The 17,573-nt window shown below is 45.0% G+C and overlaps 1 protein-coding gene across 1 annotated transcript; it reads left to right on the forward strand.

The window, feature by feature from the left end:
- Positions 1-4,153: 4,153 nt before the first annotated feature.
- LOC133381357 (zinc finger protein 678-like) lies at positions 4,154-14,635 on the forward strand. Its single transcript, XM_061620387.1, has 4 exons — positions 4,154-4,556; positions 5,273-5,339; positions 6,530-6,656; positions 11,078-14,635. The coding sequence occupies exons 1-4, from the start codon at positions 4,168-4,170 to the stop codon at positions 13,045-13,047; spliced, it is 2,553 nt and encodes an 850-aa protein (XP_061476371.1). The 5' UTR covers positions 4,154-4,167; the 3' UTR covers positions 13,048-14,635.
- Positions 14,636-17,573: the final 2,938 nt, after the last annotated feature.

Here is a 17,573-nt window from a genome sequence, read left to right on the forward strand (position 1 = left end):
AAGAAGGAAAGTCATACATGCTGAAGCAGACTCAAAATCGCTGATAAATGGCGTACGTTGGATGGACTGTGCTTAGACTTATGGTACGGCCGAGGATGGCCAGAGGCGCATTGGCAGAGAAGCTAGCTGCGCAGATCAGGAAAGCACCAGGTGGAGCCAAGAAGACAAACTTGAACTTGTGTGGTTTGCCTTTGTTCAGTTTATTAATGCCCATGATCTACGGAGCCATCCTCCCAAAACACATGGCCATTTATGGAGGTCCTCTTTGGGACAACAATTAATCTGTTGTTTGCAAATTTTCCAAAGTCTAGTTCTTCTATGACTGGATTTGTCTCTTTCCATGTTTCCTGCCTGTTACTTGTATTTCTGTAGGTCATCTGCTTCATCATCTGTCTGTTTATGGTATCAAGAGATGGTGAAATTTATAAGTAACTCCTTAATCCTTAAAAACCAATGAGACCAGGCTCTCTAGAGCGGGCGTCAAAGCCCTGGTTTGACCAGGACTGCATAGCATTGAAGAAAACCCTCACATCCATTTATAAAAGGTATAGAGCCTCTGAATTATCAGTAGTCCCCACTGAATATTTGGATTTCATTTCATTTCATTTCATTAAACTTATAGACCGCCCCATAGCCGAAGCTCTCTGGGCGGTTCACAAGAACAAGAACAACATTAAAAATACATAAGCATATACAATATAAAAACACAATTTAAAGGTACAAAATATTAAGAATTGAAACACTTCCAATAAATGCAACATGATATTTTTAATAAAAGACGATTTAAAAATTTAATAAAAGAAAAGAAAAAGCTACATCAAAAAGAAGTTTGGCACAACTTAATAGAAGCCTCTCGTTCAAAAGACTCTGGAAAGTTTTGGAAGCTGGTTGCAGGGGGGTGCCAGCCAGTTCTGCCGAGTATCGAATATCATATATCAGCTGGCGCATGGGAATCATACTTCACTAGTATATTCGCCAAAAGTGATAAATGTGATAGTCCCGAGCGGGAAGACGTTAATACGTTACCCCAATGGCCACCGGTCTCCATTTGTGAGACTGCAGCACTTATTAACAAACTGAAAATGGGCAAGGCATCCGGTGTAGATAATATTTCCCTGGAACTTCTTAAAACGCACCTGGACTGGTGGGCTCCCATTTTGGCGGCCTTGTTTACTGTAATAGATCAATCAATCTCCATCCCAGAAGATTGGAGAATGGCCATTGTGATACCCATCTATAAGAAGGGCAAGAGGATGGATCCTTCAAATTATAGACCCATAAGCCTTCTTAGCATCATTAGTAAACTCTATGCGAGCCATCTTCTAGAGAAGCTAACATCTTGGATGGATGGTGAAAACATCTTGGCCGACGAACAGGCCGGATTCAGACTTGGGCGCTCCACCATGGACCAGGGCCTTGTCCTTCAGCATTTGGCCGAAAAATGCTCTTTACACAAGGGAGGGGCTCTTTTTACTGCTTTTATAGATCTCAAATCAGCTTTCGATGTAATATCTCGTGAGAGGCTGTGGGTGAAACTAAGGAACACAAACATTGATAGACGTTTACTTTGCTTAATTCGATGTTTGCACGAAAGGGCCCAGATAAGGGTAAGATGCAATCGGGCTGGACATCTGTCTGCACCGATTGCATCTTTTAAGGGTGTAAAATAAGGATGTGTCTTGGCTCCCTCTTTATTTAATTTTTATATTAATCCATTGGTTAAACGCCTAGAGACAGTAAATTCTCATCCCCCTGTGCTTATGAGGAGACATATCTCATGCTTATTGTACGCTGATGATATTGCTTTACTTTCTCAAACGCCGATTGGATTGCGCCGCTCATTAAGAGAACTTGCAGCCTTCTGTACTGATGAACTTTTAAAAATCAACTATGCAAAATGCAAGGTCTTAGTTTTCTCCAGGAAGAGGCATAAGTACAGATGGCAAATTGACAGTCATTCTATTGTCCAAGTTAATGCCTTTAGCTACCTTGGTATAGTATTCCAGTCCTCGAAATCCTGGAAGGCACATCTCTTAAGGTCAGTTGAGACCGCCCAGAAAATGGTAAAGGCTTTGCTTGCCTTTTTCTATACAAGGGGCGGCTCATATGTTCCTGTGGCTGTCCAGGTGCTTAATGCCAAGGCTCTTGCGCAACTACTTTACGGGACCCAAATTTGTAGCGGGGGCAATTATACATTGCTGGAGGTGGTTCAATCCAACTTTCTGAGGTCGGTAATGGGTGTCCCGTGCTGTGTCCCTAATGTGGCACTACATTTGGAACTGGGTGCCCTTTTAATTGAGACCTGAGTTTGGATGCTCAGATTCAGCTATTGGCTGAAGTTACTATTCATACCCACAGGATTGGCCCCTTTAACTCTGGAAGATCCCTTCTAGTCTCAATGGAAGCGGACGCTGTCCAACAAATTAGAATCTCTTGGCTTCTCGCTGCCAGCGATAGGGGCTCTGGGGTATATGAGGGCCAAAACAACAATCAATCAACGCCTTAGAGACATTGAACTCCAGAACAACCAGTGCTTGGCTGCTGTCTACTCCTTAAGCCACATTAATATGAAACCCTTTGTCCCTTCCTCCTATATTTTGAATCTATCTACCCCGAAATCTAGGAGAGCATTTACCCTGGCACGATTCAATGTTCTTCCTTCAGCACTGTTGGAGGGCAGATATAAGGGTGTCCCACATTCTGAACGAACCTGCCCCTGTGGTGCTGAGGAGGTGGAGTCGGTGTGTCATGTATTGCTCTGTTACCCTTTCTATTCTAACCTTCGCCACAAGTTTATTTTCCCAATTTTAGCTAATCTCTATCCTAGTTCTGAGGCTGAGTTTCTGCGACGTTTATTGGCGGATTGGGATCCTCGGATTACTGCAAAGGTCACCTCATTCTGTGTAGCTGCTATGGTTCGCAGAAAGGAACTATGCGCTGTGAACCAGCCCGCCTCCCTTCCACCCTGATTCTTTTATGACATTCCTGGACTACTTTTTAATCAGCCCTTGCTGTTATTTTGCATTTTATTGCTATTCCGATATTCAGCTGATTGTATTGTATTTGTATTGCTGATCCTCGATCGTAATAAAGACATGTATGTATGTAATCTGTTGTTTGCAAATTTTCTAAAGTCTAGTTCTTCTATGACTGGATTTGTCTCTTTCCATGTTTCCTGTCTGTTATTTGTATTTCTGTAGGTTATGTAAAATGTTAATAAAAATATTTCACACACACACACACAAAAGACAGAAAGATAAGGGAGGAAGAGGAGGAGCAAACCCTGCAAAAACAACAAACACTTCAGAGGAGGAATCAGCAGAGGGAAGATTAGATTGCCTTTCTGTCTATCACCCCTTCATTGGATTAGATCGCTTGTAGCTTTACTCCCAATAGTTGGGTTGTAGCCAACTGAGTGCTACTCAGAGTAAACCCACTGAAAATAATGAACCTAAGTTGGTTATGTCTATGATCTTCATGGCGTCTACTCAGAGTAGGACTAGCATGTGATACAACCCCCATGTATTCCTTTCTCTGCCTCCCCCTCATCTTCCACCCAGGTTGATTCGCTCTCTAGTTGAGTGATGAACGAAAGAAAATTGCTGTACCGCCCAGAGAACTTCGGCTATAGGGCGGTATACAAGTGCAATAAAATAAATAAATAAATACATATTTCTGTGTCTTGGCCCCTCCGGTGGGGAAACAGGTCAACAAAACTCTAAGGCTTTGGGCCAAGGGGGTGGTAGTTCTTAGAGTCTGTTACACTTCAGGTTACCAGTCGGGAGTGGCAATATGGAAGGGCGCCGATGCACAGAAATAGCAGGAGGGGGTGGTGACAATGGAGGTGATCCAAAGGGGTTCGGCGGCAATACAGCCGGGTGTAGCCCTTTGTTGGCGCGCCGGGCTCCGAATGAGGCCCGGAAGTGCGTGCTGCCTGTTCTTCCCCTTTTCTATGGTCCTTGCGCCTCCTTACTCTGCCCGGCTGAAAAACAAGGAATCGGCCTGGTCAGTTTCCTTCGGAAGGAGCCAAACCAGGAAAGGCGGGAAAAGGCGGCGGGGGGGATTAAACCTCCCGGGCCCCCTTTAGTAATCGGAGGCCTTCTCCGTGCAACGTAAGCAGCCTTGCAGAGGAAGGGGAGGAGGGAGGAACCGTGGCTGCACTTCGGGATGCCCGCCAGTTTGGACGGCCGCCTTCCCGGAGGATCGGGCTACTACCCCCGACGGCTCTCTTTCTCCCTCCCCTGCTGCAGCCAGGAAATGCCTGCGAAGGCCGGCTGGGGGGAGCCTCGGGTGGGGAGAGTGTGGCTGGGCAGGTCCCGCTTTCCGGCTGCCCGTCTGGGCATCTGGCTGGTCCCTGTGAGGACGGGGTGCTGGACGGGGACGGCCACTGGACGGACCCAGCGGCCAGGCTGTTTTGATGTCAAGAGGGGACTGGGCCAGGGCTGGCCCCAGACTTCGGGAGGCTGGGGGCCCGGGGCCAGTAATGCCCCCCAAACAAACACGTGCCTCCAGCACGGCCATGGCCCCCCATTTCTCCGCCGCTGCTGTGATAGCGGGTAAACTCGCCACTTTCCAGCAGGCCCCCTGGATACGCTTCCTGGACGGGCGGTGGCTCGTTTGAATGGGAGCTCCCCATTTGGGGAAGGCAAGACAGCTCAGTGGAGCCCAGCTCAGTGCTTTGCAGTCGGAAGAGCCCAGGTCCGATCTCCGGCCACTGCTGGGAAAGCCTCCCTGCCTGAAATCACAGAGAGCCGCTGCCAGTCAGTGCAGACAATACTGGACTAGATGGACCAATGGTCTGAGTGGGTATAAGGCAGCCTCCTGTGTTTCAAGGTAGAGACGTGCTGAGCTGGGGTTGTGCCATCCACGCCCCATCCTGGGCTTTTTTACCCAGGGTGCTGGGAATTGCTAGGAAACCCCTCTTCCCCTCAGAGAACTACAATTCCCAGAGTGGTTGAACAGTCCAACCCTCTTCCCAGCACCGTTAACAAACTACAGTTCCCAGGGTTCTTCAGGGGGAAGCCATGACTGTTAAAGTGGCCTAATATTGCTTGAAAAGCAAACATTAAAAACAAGTCTGTGAGATATATCAGCAATTTTAAAACAATTATGCATAAGATAACTGTCTATTAAAGCTGTAAAAAAAGATTAGCAGGCATCAAAAACAGGACAGCACGGGGACTTACTCCCATGTAAGTGTGAACAGAATTGTGTCCAGAAAGTGTGCATGTGAAGCATAAATGTCTCCCCATCTAATTTGTCTCCCTCACAGGATGGCATCAGCAGCGTATTCTGGATCTTCCTCTCTTTGGGATGGAGGGGGAAACACTCTTAGCAAGGTAAGGATGGAAATGGATGGACAGGGAAGCGTGCCAAGAACTTGTGTAGCTCAGTGGTTAGAGCATCTGCTTTGCATGCAAAAGGTCCCAGCTTCAGTGCCCGGCATCTCCATTGACATCAGGAGATCTCATCTCACATAGCGCTATGCACAGAAGCCCTGAAGATCAGCTGATTGTCGCCACTTGCAAACAAATATATGGTATCAAGTGTAGGGCTAGTGGATGTGGCTTGGGCAAGTTGGCCTCCTGGACCAAATAGGGAGGCCTTGTGGGCCTGATTAGGAGGTTCCACACCCCGGTAATTAACATGTGCTGTGAACACTTGGCTGCTCATTTGACTCATATTTGATCGGTCAGTTGAGCTGCACTTTTGTTTTCCTTTTCCAAGCTGGGTAAATGCCTGCCCTCCATGAAGTTTGGGTCCTCTAAGGAAAATGCTTGTTGCTGGTGGTTGTTATTGATTACATTTGTCAGTTGCTTTATACAAAAGCAAAAGTCTCAAAGCGACTCAACAAGACAAAATACGCCTGATAAAACAATTTGAAAGCATGAATGATGCAACATGCAGAACACGTTCTTCCTATAACATCCATTAACGACAACTCCTTCCCACCCCACTGAAAGTGCCCAAGATGAGCTAAATGTCAGAGAAAAGCAAAAATATAATAGATAGAAATCCTCATCTGCACCTGGGATTGATGTGATCAGGCATTGTTATACATGACTATGTTGTTTAGATGTGTTTATGCTGTATATGTTATTTTGAAATATTATGTATTTCTTATAATAAAAGTAAAAAAGAAAGAAAGACGTAACTGGGGGACCCTACCTCAAAACATGTTTTTGGTTCTGCTTCAGAAGGACTTGCTGTTCTATGTTTGGTAATTCTGTATTTTGTAATCTTTTTCAGTAGTTTTCCCAAAAGAGGTATTATATGCCCTCTTAATTTCCTGGATACACTTTGGATTACCTTTTTAAAAATTAGTATTATATTGGCCTCTTAGAAGATCAGTAATTTTACCTTTGAGTTCTTTAAGAATTCTACTCTTAGGTAAATGCCATCTTGTCCTTCTGTTCTATGAAAAATCTCTACGTCCAGGGTCCCCCTTTGAATTGTCAGTGGGGGGTAGATGAGTTCCTCACCTTGCCTGAGAGTTTTTATGAGGAACATGCTTGTTTTCATCTTCCAGAGCCTGGTGACCTTTGAGGAGTTGGCCTTATATTTCTCTGAGGAGGAATGGGCCCTGCTGGATCCAGGCCAGAGAGCTCTTTACGAGGAGGTCATGGTGGAGCTCTATGAGATGATAACTTCTTTGGGTAAGGATACCATTTGGATCACTGGAAGGGTGTTGATGGACTTACCCTGGACATAATATAAGAGTCCTGCTGGATCATCTAGTCAAGACTTCTCTTCTCACAGGGGCCAACCCGATGCCTCTGGGGAGCCCACAAGCAGGACATGAGCACAGCACCACTCTCCCCACTTGTCATCCCTGTGCTGCTCCAAATACTAGTAGTAATATATCCATCAGAACAAATGTGCGCATCTGCTATGACTTATTTATCTGAGGCCGCTTTCTTCTGGCTGGCTGGGTCTGTTACTGGGAGTGGGTGGGTGGGACTTGCCGTTTCATTCAGAGTACACAGTAATAAGCTGGATAGTCCCAGGAGCAGCCGGTGGGAAGTGCTACGTTTGGGCTGTGTGGGGTACCTGAATGTCTCTAGACGTTTGCCTGCACAACCCCAACCTCCCCATCGCCTTGCTCCTCCCTCCCTCCCTTCCTCAAGGTAGGCAGCAGCGACACCACTGCTGGGAGGTCAGGTTTGTAGGGCTGCTCCTCCCAGCTGCCCGTTCCTTGACAGCTCAATAGACTGGCTCTGTTTAATATATTAATCTATTATTAATCTGCAATAGAGTGTATCAATATTGTCTACCACAGGGACTTTCAAACGTTCTATCCCCAGTGCTCACCTGAGACACTTGATAATTACTGAAGCCCACTTGTCTCAAATGGTGGTGCAGGTGCAGAGCCAGTCACAAGATGGTGGCAGATGGAAGGAAAACATGACATAATCAGCTGGGAATTCCTGGCATTTTCTCCTGATGCCTAGTCCATCTTTCCAGATTGCTATATACTTGGAAACAAGATTTACCTTGTGGCAACAAGTTCCACAGCTTAGATTTCCTCAAACTGAGCACAGACATTTGTCTGGAGATTTTCTGGCTCAGCCTCAGAGACTGTAAGCAGAGAAGACTTTTTCATTTACATTTTCCCCTTCCTACTCTCTCATGCTTCCCAACTTATTTTACCCATCTTCTGTAATTTCATCTCCCATTCTCTTTACATGCTCCATTGATACCTCATCCGCTGCCCCCATCCCAGTCATTTCTTTCATTCCTCCTCCCTGGTCCTTTTACATGCACTTCCTCCTTTATAATTTTTTTTTTTTTAATTATTTTAATTTATATACCGCCCTTAGCAGAATAGCTCTCAGGGCAGTGAACAAACAAGATAAAATACAATATATCATAATAAAAATCATAAAAACATATACAAACAAACAACAACAAAACACTACAAAAACACAATATGACAAAAATTAAAAATACGGATTAAAAGATTAAAATGGTTAAGAAAATTAAAATGCCTGGGAGCATAGAAAGGTCTTTACCTGGCGCCGAAAAGATAGAAGTGTAGGCGCCAGGCGTACCTCTTCAGGGAGGCTGTTCCACAACTCAGGGGCCACCACAGAAAAGGCCCTAGATCTAGTAACCACCCTCCGGGCTTCCCGATGGGTTGGTACCCGGAGGAGGGCCTTAGATTCTGAACGAAGTGAACGGGTAGGTTCGTATCGAGAGAGGCGTTCCACAAGGTATTGAGGTCCCACGCCGTGTAAGGCTTTATAGGTAAGAACCAGCACCTTGAATCTCGCCCGGAAGCAAATAGGAAGCCAGTGCAGACGCGCCAAGACAGGTGTTATATGCGAAGACCGACTGGTCCTCGTCAGTAGTCTGGCAGCTGCGTTCTGCACCAGCTGAAGCTTCCGAATTGTCTTCAGCCCTACGTAGAGCGCATTACAGTAATTCAATCTCGAAGTTACCAGAGCGTGAACAACGGAGGCGAGGTCGTCCCTGTCCAGATAGGGGCGTAGTTGGGCTACCAGACGAAGATGGTAAAACGCATTCCGTGCCACCGAGGCCACTTGGGCCTCGAGAGACAGGGAAGAGTCGAGAAGAACCCCCAAACTACGCACCTGTTCCTTCAGGGGGAGTGTAACCCCATCCAGAACAGGGTTAACATCCACCATCTGAGCAGGGAAGGCATTCACCAACAATGTCTCGGTCTTGTCTGGATTGAGTCTCAGTTTATTAGCTCTCATCCTGTCCATTATCGCGGTCAGGCAACGGTTCAGCACATCAACAGACTCACCTGAAGAAGATGAAAAGGAGAAATAGAGCTGCGTGTCATCAGCATACTGATGGCAACGCACTCCAAAACTCCTGATGACTGCACCCAGCGGCTGCATGTAGATGTTGAAAAGCATGGGGGACAAAACCGACCCCTGAGGGACTCCGCAATGGAGAGTCCATGGTGTCGAGTGATGTTCCCCAAGCACTACCTTCTGGTGACGATCCGCGAAGTAGGAGCGGAACCACTGCCAAGCAGTGCCCCCGACACCCAACTCCGCGAGTCTCCTCAGAAGGATACCATGGTCGATGGTATCAAACGCCGCTGAGAGATCAAGGAGAATCAACAGAGTCACACTCCCCCTGTCCCTCTCCCGACAAAGGTCATCGTACAGGGCGACCAAGGCTGTTTCAGTGCCAAAACCGGGCCTGAAACCGGATTGAAACAGATCTATAATAACTTTCCTTTTTTCTCTTCTCCCTTCCTTTCTATTCCTAGGTTTTTTTGTTTGTTTATAATAAACATTAACCTTTCATCTTTCTTTGAAAAAAATTCTTGGGCCCTTTCCCCTCAGAGGAGGGAGACATTCTTTCCCTCTTCTCCACCCCTGAACTTCTCTATATCATGGCCGCATGCAAGGAGTTGCTGGTGCTGGCCTTGGTTTGTCCAAAAGGCTATGATACGGCTAGGGGATGTGGCAAGCAAGCGAGGAGGCACTGGGCTGGCTCTGGATCTGAGGTCCAAGGCCTGCTGGTGGGTCCTGTCCCACTGTTTGAGAAATGCTAGCAGGATTTAGGTTCTCTCGGATGTTCTGGCATCTTGTCATCCCCTTGACACCTCAGAATTCCCATTCTCCAAATGAGCTGGTATGGAAGCAGAAGGCTGAAGGGGTCTCCTTTGTGCTGCTTGGGGTTTTATTAAATGGTTTAGAGAGATTTATAGACTGCTGAATCTCAAAGCTCTCTAAACGGTGTGGTAGATAATGAAATGATAGATTGAAATAACGTCTAATGCATCTTAGCAGGATGTTTCAGCTGAAAAGGAAGCTTCTTATTTCAAAAAATAAAATATATAATCAGCAAATTTGCTCATTTGCCTGCAGTGTAGAAATGACTGCTAAGATCCTTCCCCTCTAACCAGTCTTCCATCCCCTGTAAATAAACCAGGACTTGTTGATATCCATCTCACACAGGCTGTCTCTCCTCTCACTCTTTCGTAGGTGCATTAAAATGAAACAAAATTTTCTTGTTATTTTAAAGTACTGGCATTCTCTGACCACCTATTCAGAAATAGATCCAGCAGCCTTGTGCTTCTTTAATTTTAATAATTCAGGGTCTATGGAACTTCTTCCCACAATAATGTGGAGTTCCTCAGTGTGACCATTTTCTGTTTCCACCATTCCCACAGGACCCCTTTAAAGTCTCCTAGTAGCTTGGTAGAATAGTTTTAGGCATGAGATGGACACCAGCACTGGAAACAGGATGAACTAAAATTGCTTCTTAAAGGGATTTTGTGTTCATAAGGGGATACTGACATTTTCATTGGGTTCTTAAATGTGCTTGATGACAGTTTGTAAAGATTAAGGAGATATTGCTCTTGACATCTGCTTCTAAGTGGCTTTGACCTTAGGGTCAAATCCCCTAAATTTCCACCCCAGTCAATTTCATTCAAAACCTGATGCACCTACTGGGCACAATCTTCCATCAACTCCAAAACTTGTGGCAGATGGAAGGAAAATGTGACATAATCAGCTGACCATTACTGACATTTTCTGCTGATGCCTAGTCCATTTTTGCAAGTTGCTATATACTTTGCAACAAGATTTATCTTGTGGCAACAAGTTCAATAGCTCAGGTGCACCTTTTGGCTTCTTGGACAATTGAGCTCCTCTTAAAATCCACTTGTATGGCTATTCTCTGGTAAAATTATTATACAGGGCAGCCACTCAGGCTAACACAACCACTGGCTCCCATCATCTGATCTTCATCAGCTAAATATTGTTAGTGGATTGGGGGAAAACAGCTTAATATTTAGACCTCCGCTCTCCAGCTTCACCTCAGCTTTCTTTCACCTTTGCCTCACACCTCCTTCATCAACTACCTTTCCCTACTGACAGTTAACTGCCCCTCCCTCACTCTCTAGAACCTCTAGCCAATCAGAGCCTGCTGTTTCCCGGACAAATCAAAATGAATTTACCTGATCCAGCCCCCACCTATAAACATGAAAAGCTGTTGTCCCTTTCTGTCTTTCCAGAACCTGTCATCAAGCAGCTACTACTAAAATAGGACTGTAACTGTGCTTTACCTGCTTTTCTTTTTATCCCATTAGGAAATGTCCAGGGTATCATGGCTGAGGGGGAACCATTAGAAGTGTCACCAGAAATTGCTGAGGAGGAGAAGGAGGAACGGAAATTGGGGAGTCAAGATGTAGCAAAGAGACAAGCGGGGAGAGAAACGCAGAAACTGGGGGATGAACCCAGAGTTTCAAAGGGTGGTGAATATAACATTAAGTGGGAAACTCATCATATAAAGAAAATGTCTCCTGATTGCAGTAAAATCTTAAGTTGTGAAAAAACACTACATATGCATCAACGACAACATATGACAGAGAAACAATACAAAGTCTTGAAATGTGGGAAGAGGTTTTTTGATAAATCAAGTCTTCCTAGTCATCAGACAGTTCATGCCAGAGAGAAACCAAATGCATCCTTAGATTGGTTGGAAAGTATCAGTCTGAGTCGATGTATTGCTTCCAGTAAAGAAAACCATATAGGGGAGAAACCAAATAAATTCTCCGGAGGTGGCAAGAGCTCTTCTGACCAGTCCACAATTGATAGCCATGAGAGAATCTACAAAGCAGAGATTGCATCTAAATGCTTGGAGTGTGGTAGAAACCTTAGGCAAGATGATCAACTGGGCGGACATCAGGGAAGTCATACTGAGGGAAAACCAGATACATGCCCTGACTGTGGGAAATGTTTCAGCCAGAGATATAATCCGAAAAGATATCAGAAGAGTCCCGCAGAAAGAGAGAAACCATATAAATGCCTGGAGTGTGGAAAGAGCTTCAATCACAGTGGCAACCTTACTAAACATGAAAGAACTCACACAGGGGTCAAACCTTATAAATGCTTGGAGTGTGGAAAGCGCTTCAGTCATAGTAGCAACCTTGCATCGCATCAAAGAACTCACACAGGGGTCAAACCTTATAAATGCTTGGAGTGTGGAAAAAGCTTCAGTCAAAGCAGCACCTTTACTAAGCATCAAAGAACTCATACAGGCGAGAAACCTTTTAAATGTTTGGAGTGTGGAAAGAGCTTCAGCCAGTACTGCAACCTTATTTCGCATCAGAGAACTCATACAGGAGACAAACCTTATAAATGCTTGGAGTGTGGAAAGCGCTTTAGTTATCACCACCACCTTACTTCGCATCAAAGAACTCATAGAGGGGACAAACCTTATAAATGCTTGGAGTGTGGAAAGAGATTCAGTCACCATCACCACCTTACTACGCATCAAAGAACTCATACAGGAGTCAGACCTTATCAGTGCCTGGAGTGTGGAAAGAACTTCAGTGAGAGTGCCAGCCTTACTTCGCATCAAAGAACTCATACAGGGGAAAAACCTTATAAATGCTTGGAATGTGGAAAGAGCTTCTGTCGTCAGCAACAGCTTACATCACACAAAAGAACTCACACAGGAGACAAACCTCATAAATGCATGGAATGTGGAAAGAGCTTCAGTCACAGTAACTCCCTTACGTGTCATCAAAGAACTCATACAGGGGTCAAACCTTACAAGTGCTTGGAGTGTGGAAAGAGCTTCAGTGATAGTAGCGCACTTACTAAACATAAAATAACTCATATAGGCAACAAACCTTATAAATGCTTGGAGTGTGGAAAACGTTTTACTCAGAATAGCACCCTTACTTTGCATCAAAGAACTCATACAGGAGACAAACCTTATCAATGTTTGGCATGCGGAAAGAGTTTCCGTCAGCATCACCATCTTACTTCGCATCAAAGAACTCATACAGGAGAGAAACCTTATGAATGCTTGGAGTGTGGAAAGAGCTTCAGTCAGAGTAGTGCCCTTACTTCGCATCAAAGAACTCATACAGGGGACAAACCTTATAAATGCTTGGAGTGTGGAAAGAGCTTCAGTCAGCATTGCCACCTTACTACGCATCAAAGAACTCATACAGGGAACAAACCTCATAAATGCTTGGAGTGTGGAAAGAACTTTAGTGAGAGCAATATCCTTACTAAACATCAAAGAACTCACACGGGACAAACCTGATAAATGCTTGGAGTATGGAAAGAGCTTCAGTAAGAGTAGCAACTTTATTAAACATCATATAAGTCATTCAGGGGACACACCCTATAAATGCTCAGAGTGTGGAAAGAGCTTTATACTACAGTCCAACACACTCCCATGGAAGTCTCATTGAATCCAGTGGAGCTTACTTCTGAGTATTGGATTGCAGCCATAGTCGGCATTGCTACCTTCACATCAAGGAATTCATACTGTGGTCAAATTTTGTAAATGCTTACAAGTTTGCCCTTAAATTATAGAACCTATTTCTACAGGTAGTTGTCCGGTGACCTGTCATTTACTAATACAGAAGTGAATCTTTAATAAGAAATAGTCTGACGAGAGAAAAGGACAAATTGAAATGCAGAAAAGTTGGGGTTCCTGTGTGGATTGAAGAAAGAATACAGCCAGTGCTAGAACTCAGTACTATTAATTATTTCTTTGTAGCATTTGTACCCCACTGTTCAACCAGACAGGGAGAGTCAGGCACCAGTTCTTCAATAGTAGTTCTGTCTTCTTACCCGTAACAAGGTATTGCTACTTCTTCCCTTAACTGCATTTTTGCTTAACATTGTTTTTTTCTACTTGATTTTTGCTCTCCAAGACCTTTGCAGCCAGGTGTGGTTTTTTGCCTTCTCTTTCAGCGGAGGGAATGTCTTGCTTTGAGCTTCTTCAGTTTTGAAAGTATTTCTGGCCATTCTTCTGTAAATCAGTCCTTGTGTGGAGGAGGACCTTTGGCTCACAAACAACTGGACGGATTTTGGTTTTGTATTGTTTATGTGCCTAAGTTTCTTGAATTAACACTTTTACTGATTCACAGTTAAGGTTTATATTTCACCATTTTATTTTTCCTACCTTTCCTCTTCAGCTCTTGTCCATAGGGCCCTACTTCATTCAACTTGTTACTGCATGGATAGGTAGCTATCATATTCTTTATTTTGTTAATATTTAGGATAAATGCCTATGTAGCTGTAATATAGCAAAGCTTGAACTAGTTTGGACTGGTGGAAGGGGGTAAAATGGAAGTAGAGTTGCTTATTCGTTAAAATGATTAGTAGCTGTGCATGCCATAATCTTTGTCTAAGAACATAAGAAGAGCCTGCTGGATCAGGCCAGTGGCCCATCTAGTCCGGCATCCTGTTCTCACAGTGGCCAACCAGATGCCATCACACGTGTAAAATAAATGTAAACACAGTGTGCCTCAGTTCCTCCACCGTAAGATAACATGCAATTTGACATTTTCTTCCGTTACCAGATTATTTGCAGATTGGGAAAATCTTGAAATTAGTGTGTGCGCGTTGCCACTTAAATGAGCAAGATGTGTGGATATGGGGCGTGAGGGAGGGGGAGAGAGAGACAAGAAGCTTCAAATCCATGTTGACATCAGGGTGGACAAGCCTGCAGTTCAAGTGTAAATCTTTTGGCACCTCAAAAATTCTCCACAAGGAAGTAGTTTACGGATGACTCCAAAGAACTCATCAGGGATTTGAGGTTGTAAAGCTGTGTCTAGGCACCAGCTTTTCACCTTGGGCCCGATATGGAATACTCCTCTATGCTAAGATAAATAAATACACCCCTACACCACCTTGTTTTCTATGTGGAGAGATTTTTTTCTTTTTGAAGGATTGTTGGCTCATGGCCTGTATCTTCAGTGGAAACCATTGTGATTAACCATCATGATGCATTGAGGGGGTTGGACTCGATGGCCTTATAGGCCCCTTCCATATTTACTATCCTATGACAGGACTAACTTAGGTTCATTAATGTCAGTGGGTCTGCTCTGGGCAGAACTTAGTTGGATACACCCCCTTGCAACCCTCCCTGCCCCCCACCTGCAGGGTTACAGCTTAGATCAGGAGCAGCTTGTTTGACAGGATTGAGGCTGCAGCCTTAACCTTCCAGCAAGGGCCTCAATGCTGCTTACCTAGCTGAGAGACAGCATGGTGGAGAGGGGACTGTGGCTACCAGGGCTGTGGAGTTGGTACGCCAAACCTTCGACTCCGACTCCTCTATTTTTCTACTGTCCGACTCCTTCATAAATGGCAAATGTATATTAACTAGTAATAACAAATTTACTGTAGTAAAATGGTAGCACAAGGCATTTCATCACCACCACGTGAATCATCAGGTTAGATTGATAGAACATAAAATATATTTGATTAAAATTTCTGAACAAGAAAACTTTCCTAAATTCCTATGAAAGTTTTTATTTTGAAGCCGGAGTTGGTACATTTCTACCGACGCCACCCAAAATTGCTTCTGACTCCACCTCCACAGCCCTGGTGACTACACTGAGGGAGTCTGCTGCTGCGTGCCAACCCTATGGGGTAAGCTGCTCCTGGCTCTCACCAAAGTTGACCATCTCGGTAAATACTTGGCCTGAGTCCAGGAGGACAGTCGTGACAACGGAGGAGTAGCGGGAGAGTCACTTCTCGGTAGAAGCCATCCTGGTTGCTTCTCAGATGCAGGAGGAATGCTTTAGGAAGGCAGCTCAGAAATGGATTCTGCAGGCAGCAGAGCCACCTTCTGCCACGCTAAGCGTATCCAAGTGACTTGGGCAGTGCGTTCCTCAGAAGCTTCTGAAAGGCTGCTCAGTGGAGATATCAACGTCCCCTGATGACAGCTGCTTACCATCATTGTTCTCCTTCAGCACGTGCCACAGGATTGTTCGACATGCTCTCCATTCATGCAGGGAATGCTGAGGCATGTGGCGTCATTCTTTGTGAGATGCTGGGCTTCTCTGAAAGGAGCAGAGTCATGGGACAAGATTCCCTAAGGGCTGTAGCTCAGTTGCATGCAGAAGGCCCCAGGTTCAATCCCCAGAAGCTACAGGAAGAGTTTCTTGCAACAAATCCACTTTCCAAAAATGCCTGATTTCTGTGACAAGGAAAGCAATGGGAAAATGCCCCGGGAACTGTCCTCAGTCTGATAAATAAATAACAAAAAAAAGTCTTATGTCCAGCCTGTGTGCCCCTGATTTTGCATTGGCAAGGTGTTTGTGTGTGGCCAGGTTTGGAATTATAAAATAACCCTCCTTAAAAATCCAAGAAAAAAATCTAGGATACAACCAGGATATTAAGGCCTACGAACACTGGAGTTTACATGTAGGTCCTCGGGAAATCCAGTGTGTGGCTGTTTATTGGGACAGGACTGGGGTGTGCAAGCAGGGTACAATCCATGCTCCTGAATTACATAGCAGGCTCTGCACAAATTAATTTTCATTGTCACCACCCTCTGCATTGCCCTTTTTAAAATAGTTCTTTAAATTTGCCAAAGTGTTTTTAGTGCTTTTTAGCTTCATAGCAATCCAGCAAAATAGAGAGCCAGTGTGATGTAGCGGCTAAGGTGGTGGACTATGACCTGGGGGACCAGGGTTCAAATCCCCACCCAGCCATGAAGCTCCCTGGGTGACCTTCGGCCAGCCACTGCCTCTCAGCCTCCAAGGGAGGCAATGGTAAACCCCCTCTGAATACTGAATACCATGAAAACCCTATTCAGAGGGTCGCTATAAGTCAGGATCAACTTGAAGGCAGTCCAAAATAGGTCATAATACAATTTTAGCAAAACAATTATAATACAGCCTACTTTATCATTCTTGGCAATCCATGAAAGCTTATGTAATCATATTATGGGTTTGGGGCTTGAGCTAGATGTTTTCTGAGTCCCAACCTCTGATTTAGAACCCTGCACCTGGAGGTGGGCTTTGCAGCTGAGAAACCTGCTCAGCTGGTCAGATGAGTCTCTTTTGTTAATCTAAGAGTGGCCAGGTGGGCTAATGGGTGTGCCAATTGCCCATTAACTGGTGAATGGGCCAGGGAGCTCCTATTGTTATTGAAACTCTTCAGGAGAGCCCCCCCCCTTCCTGGGGAAAAGAGAGGCTTATGGTTTTAGTTGGGTCTGAGGAAAGGCTGGGAACTGGAGACATGCAGAGAGGCTGGCTCCCTGCACCACAGCTTTAGGATGCCTCCTGTAAGCCTGATGGAAAAGCAAGCTCTACTGGACTCCTGATGCCTTGAACCCCTCCATCTTAAGCTCAGGTTGGAATGTGTGTAAATAAACAAACCATATTTCATAAAGATGCCACAGACTCCGCTGACCTTTTTTCCAAGGAAACCAAACCCTGGGTAAGTGCAGAGCCCCCTGGAGATCTCTCACCGCTCAAAGATTGGGGTGGCATGCAACAGTACATTTGCTAGCCCTTGAAGTGCTACTGAACTTGTTGTAAGCCATGGCTAGTTGGCTACCCCTTTGTTTTTAAGTGAACCAAAGTAAGATATATCCAATACCATGAAATGTGCTGGTAGCAGAGAGAAGGAATTTGAAATTGGGCCTCCAGATTTTCTGGAGGGTTGGCTTTAAAAAAAAAACACAAGACAAGGCTTTTGCCAACTGGCTGAGAAGAATGTGCAGGCATGATTAGGAACTATGAGCCTCAGAAATAAAAGGAAAGAGCTTGTACAATGTTCACCTACTTCACCAATGAGGAATCGCTAGTTGCATTTAATAAGATG

This window comes from Rhineura floridana, chromosome 3 (assembly GCF_030035675.1).
Source record: "Rhineura floridana isolate rRhiFlo1 chromosome 3, rRhiFlo1.hap2, whole genome shotgun sequence".
Classification (NCBI taxonomy): Eukaryota; Metazoa; Chordata; class Lepidosauria; order Squamata; family Rhineuridae; genus Rhineura; species Rhineura floridana.

What these genes read in the sequence shown, in the direction of transcription:
- LOC133381357 (XM_061620387.1), top strand. Translation starts at nt 4,168, where the DNA reads ATGCCCGCCAGTTTGGACGGCCGCCTTCCCGGAGGATCGGGCTACTAC. An exon ending in CGCCGCTGCTGTGATAGCGG is followed by an intron (nt 4,557 to 5,272) that starts GTAAACTCGCCA and finishes TCTCCCTCACAG; the next exon opens with GATGGCATCAGCAGCGTATT. An exon ending in TGAGATGATAACTTCTTTGG is followed by an intron (nt 6,657 to 11,077) that starts GTAAGGATACCA and finishes TTATCCCATTAG; the next exon opens with GAAATGTCCAGGGTATCATG.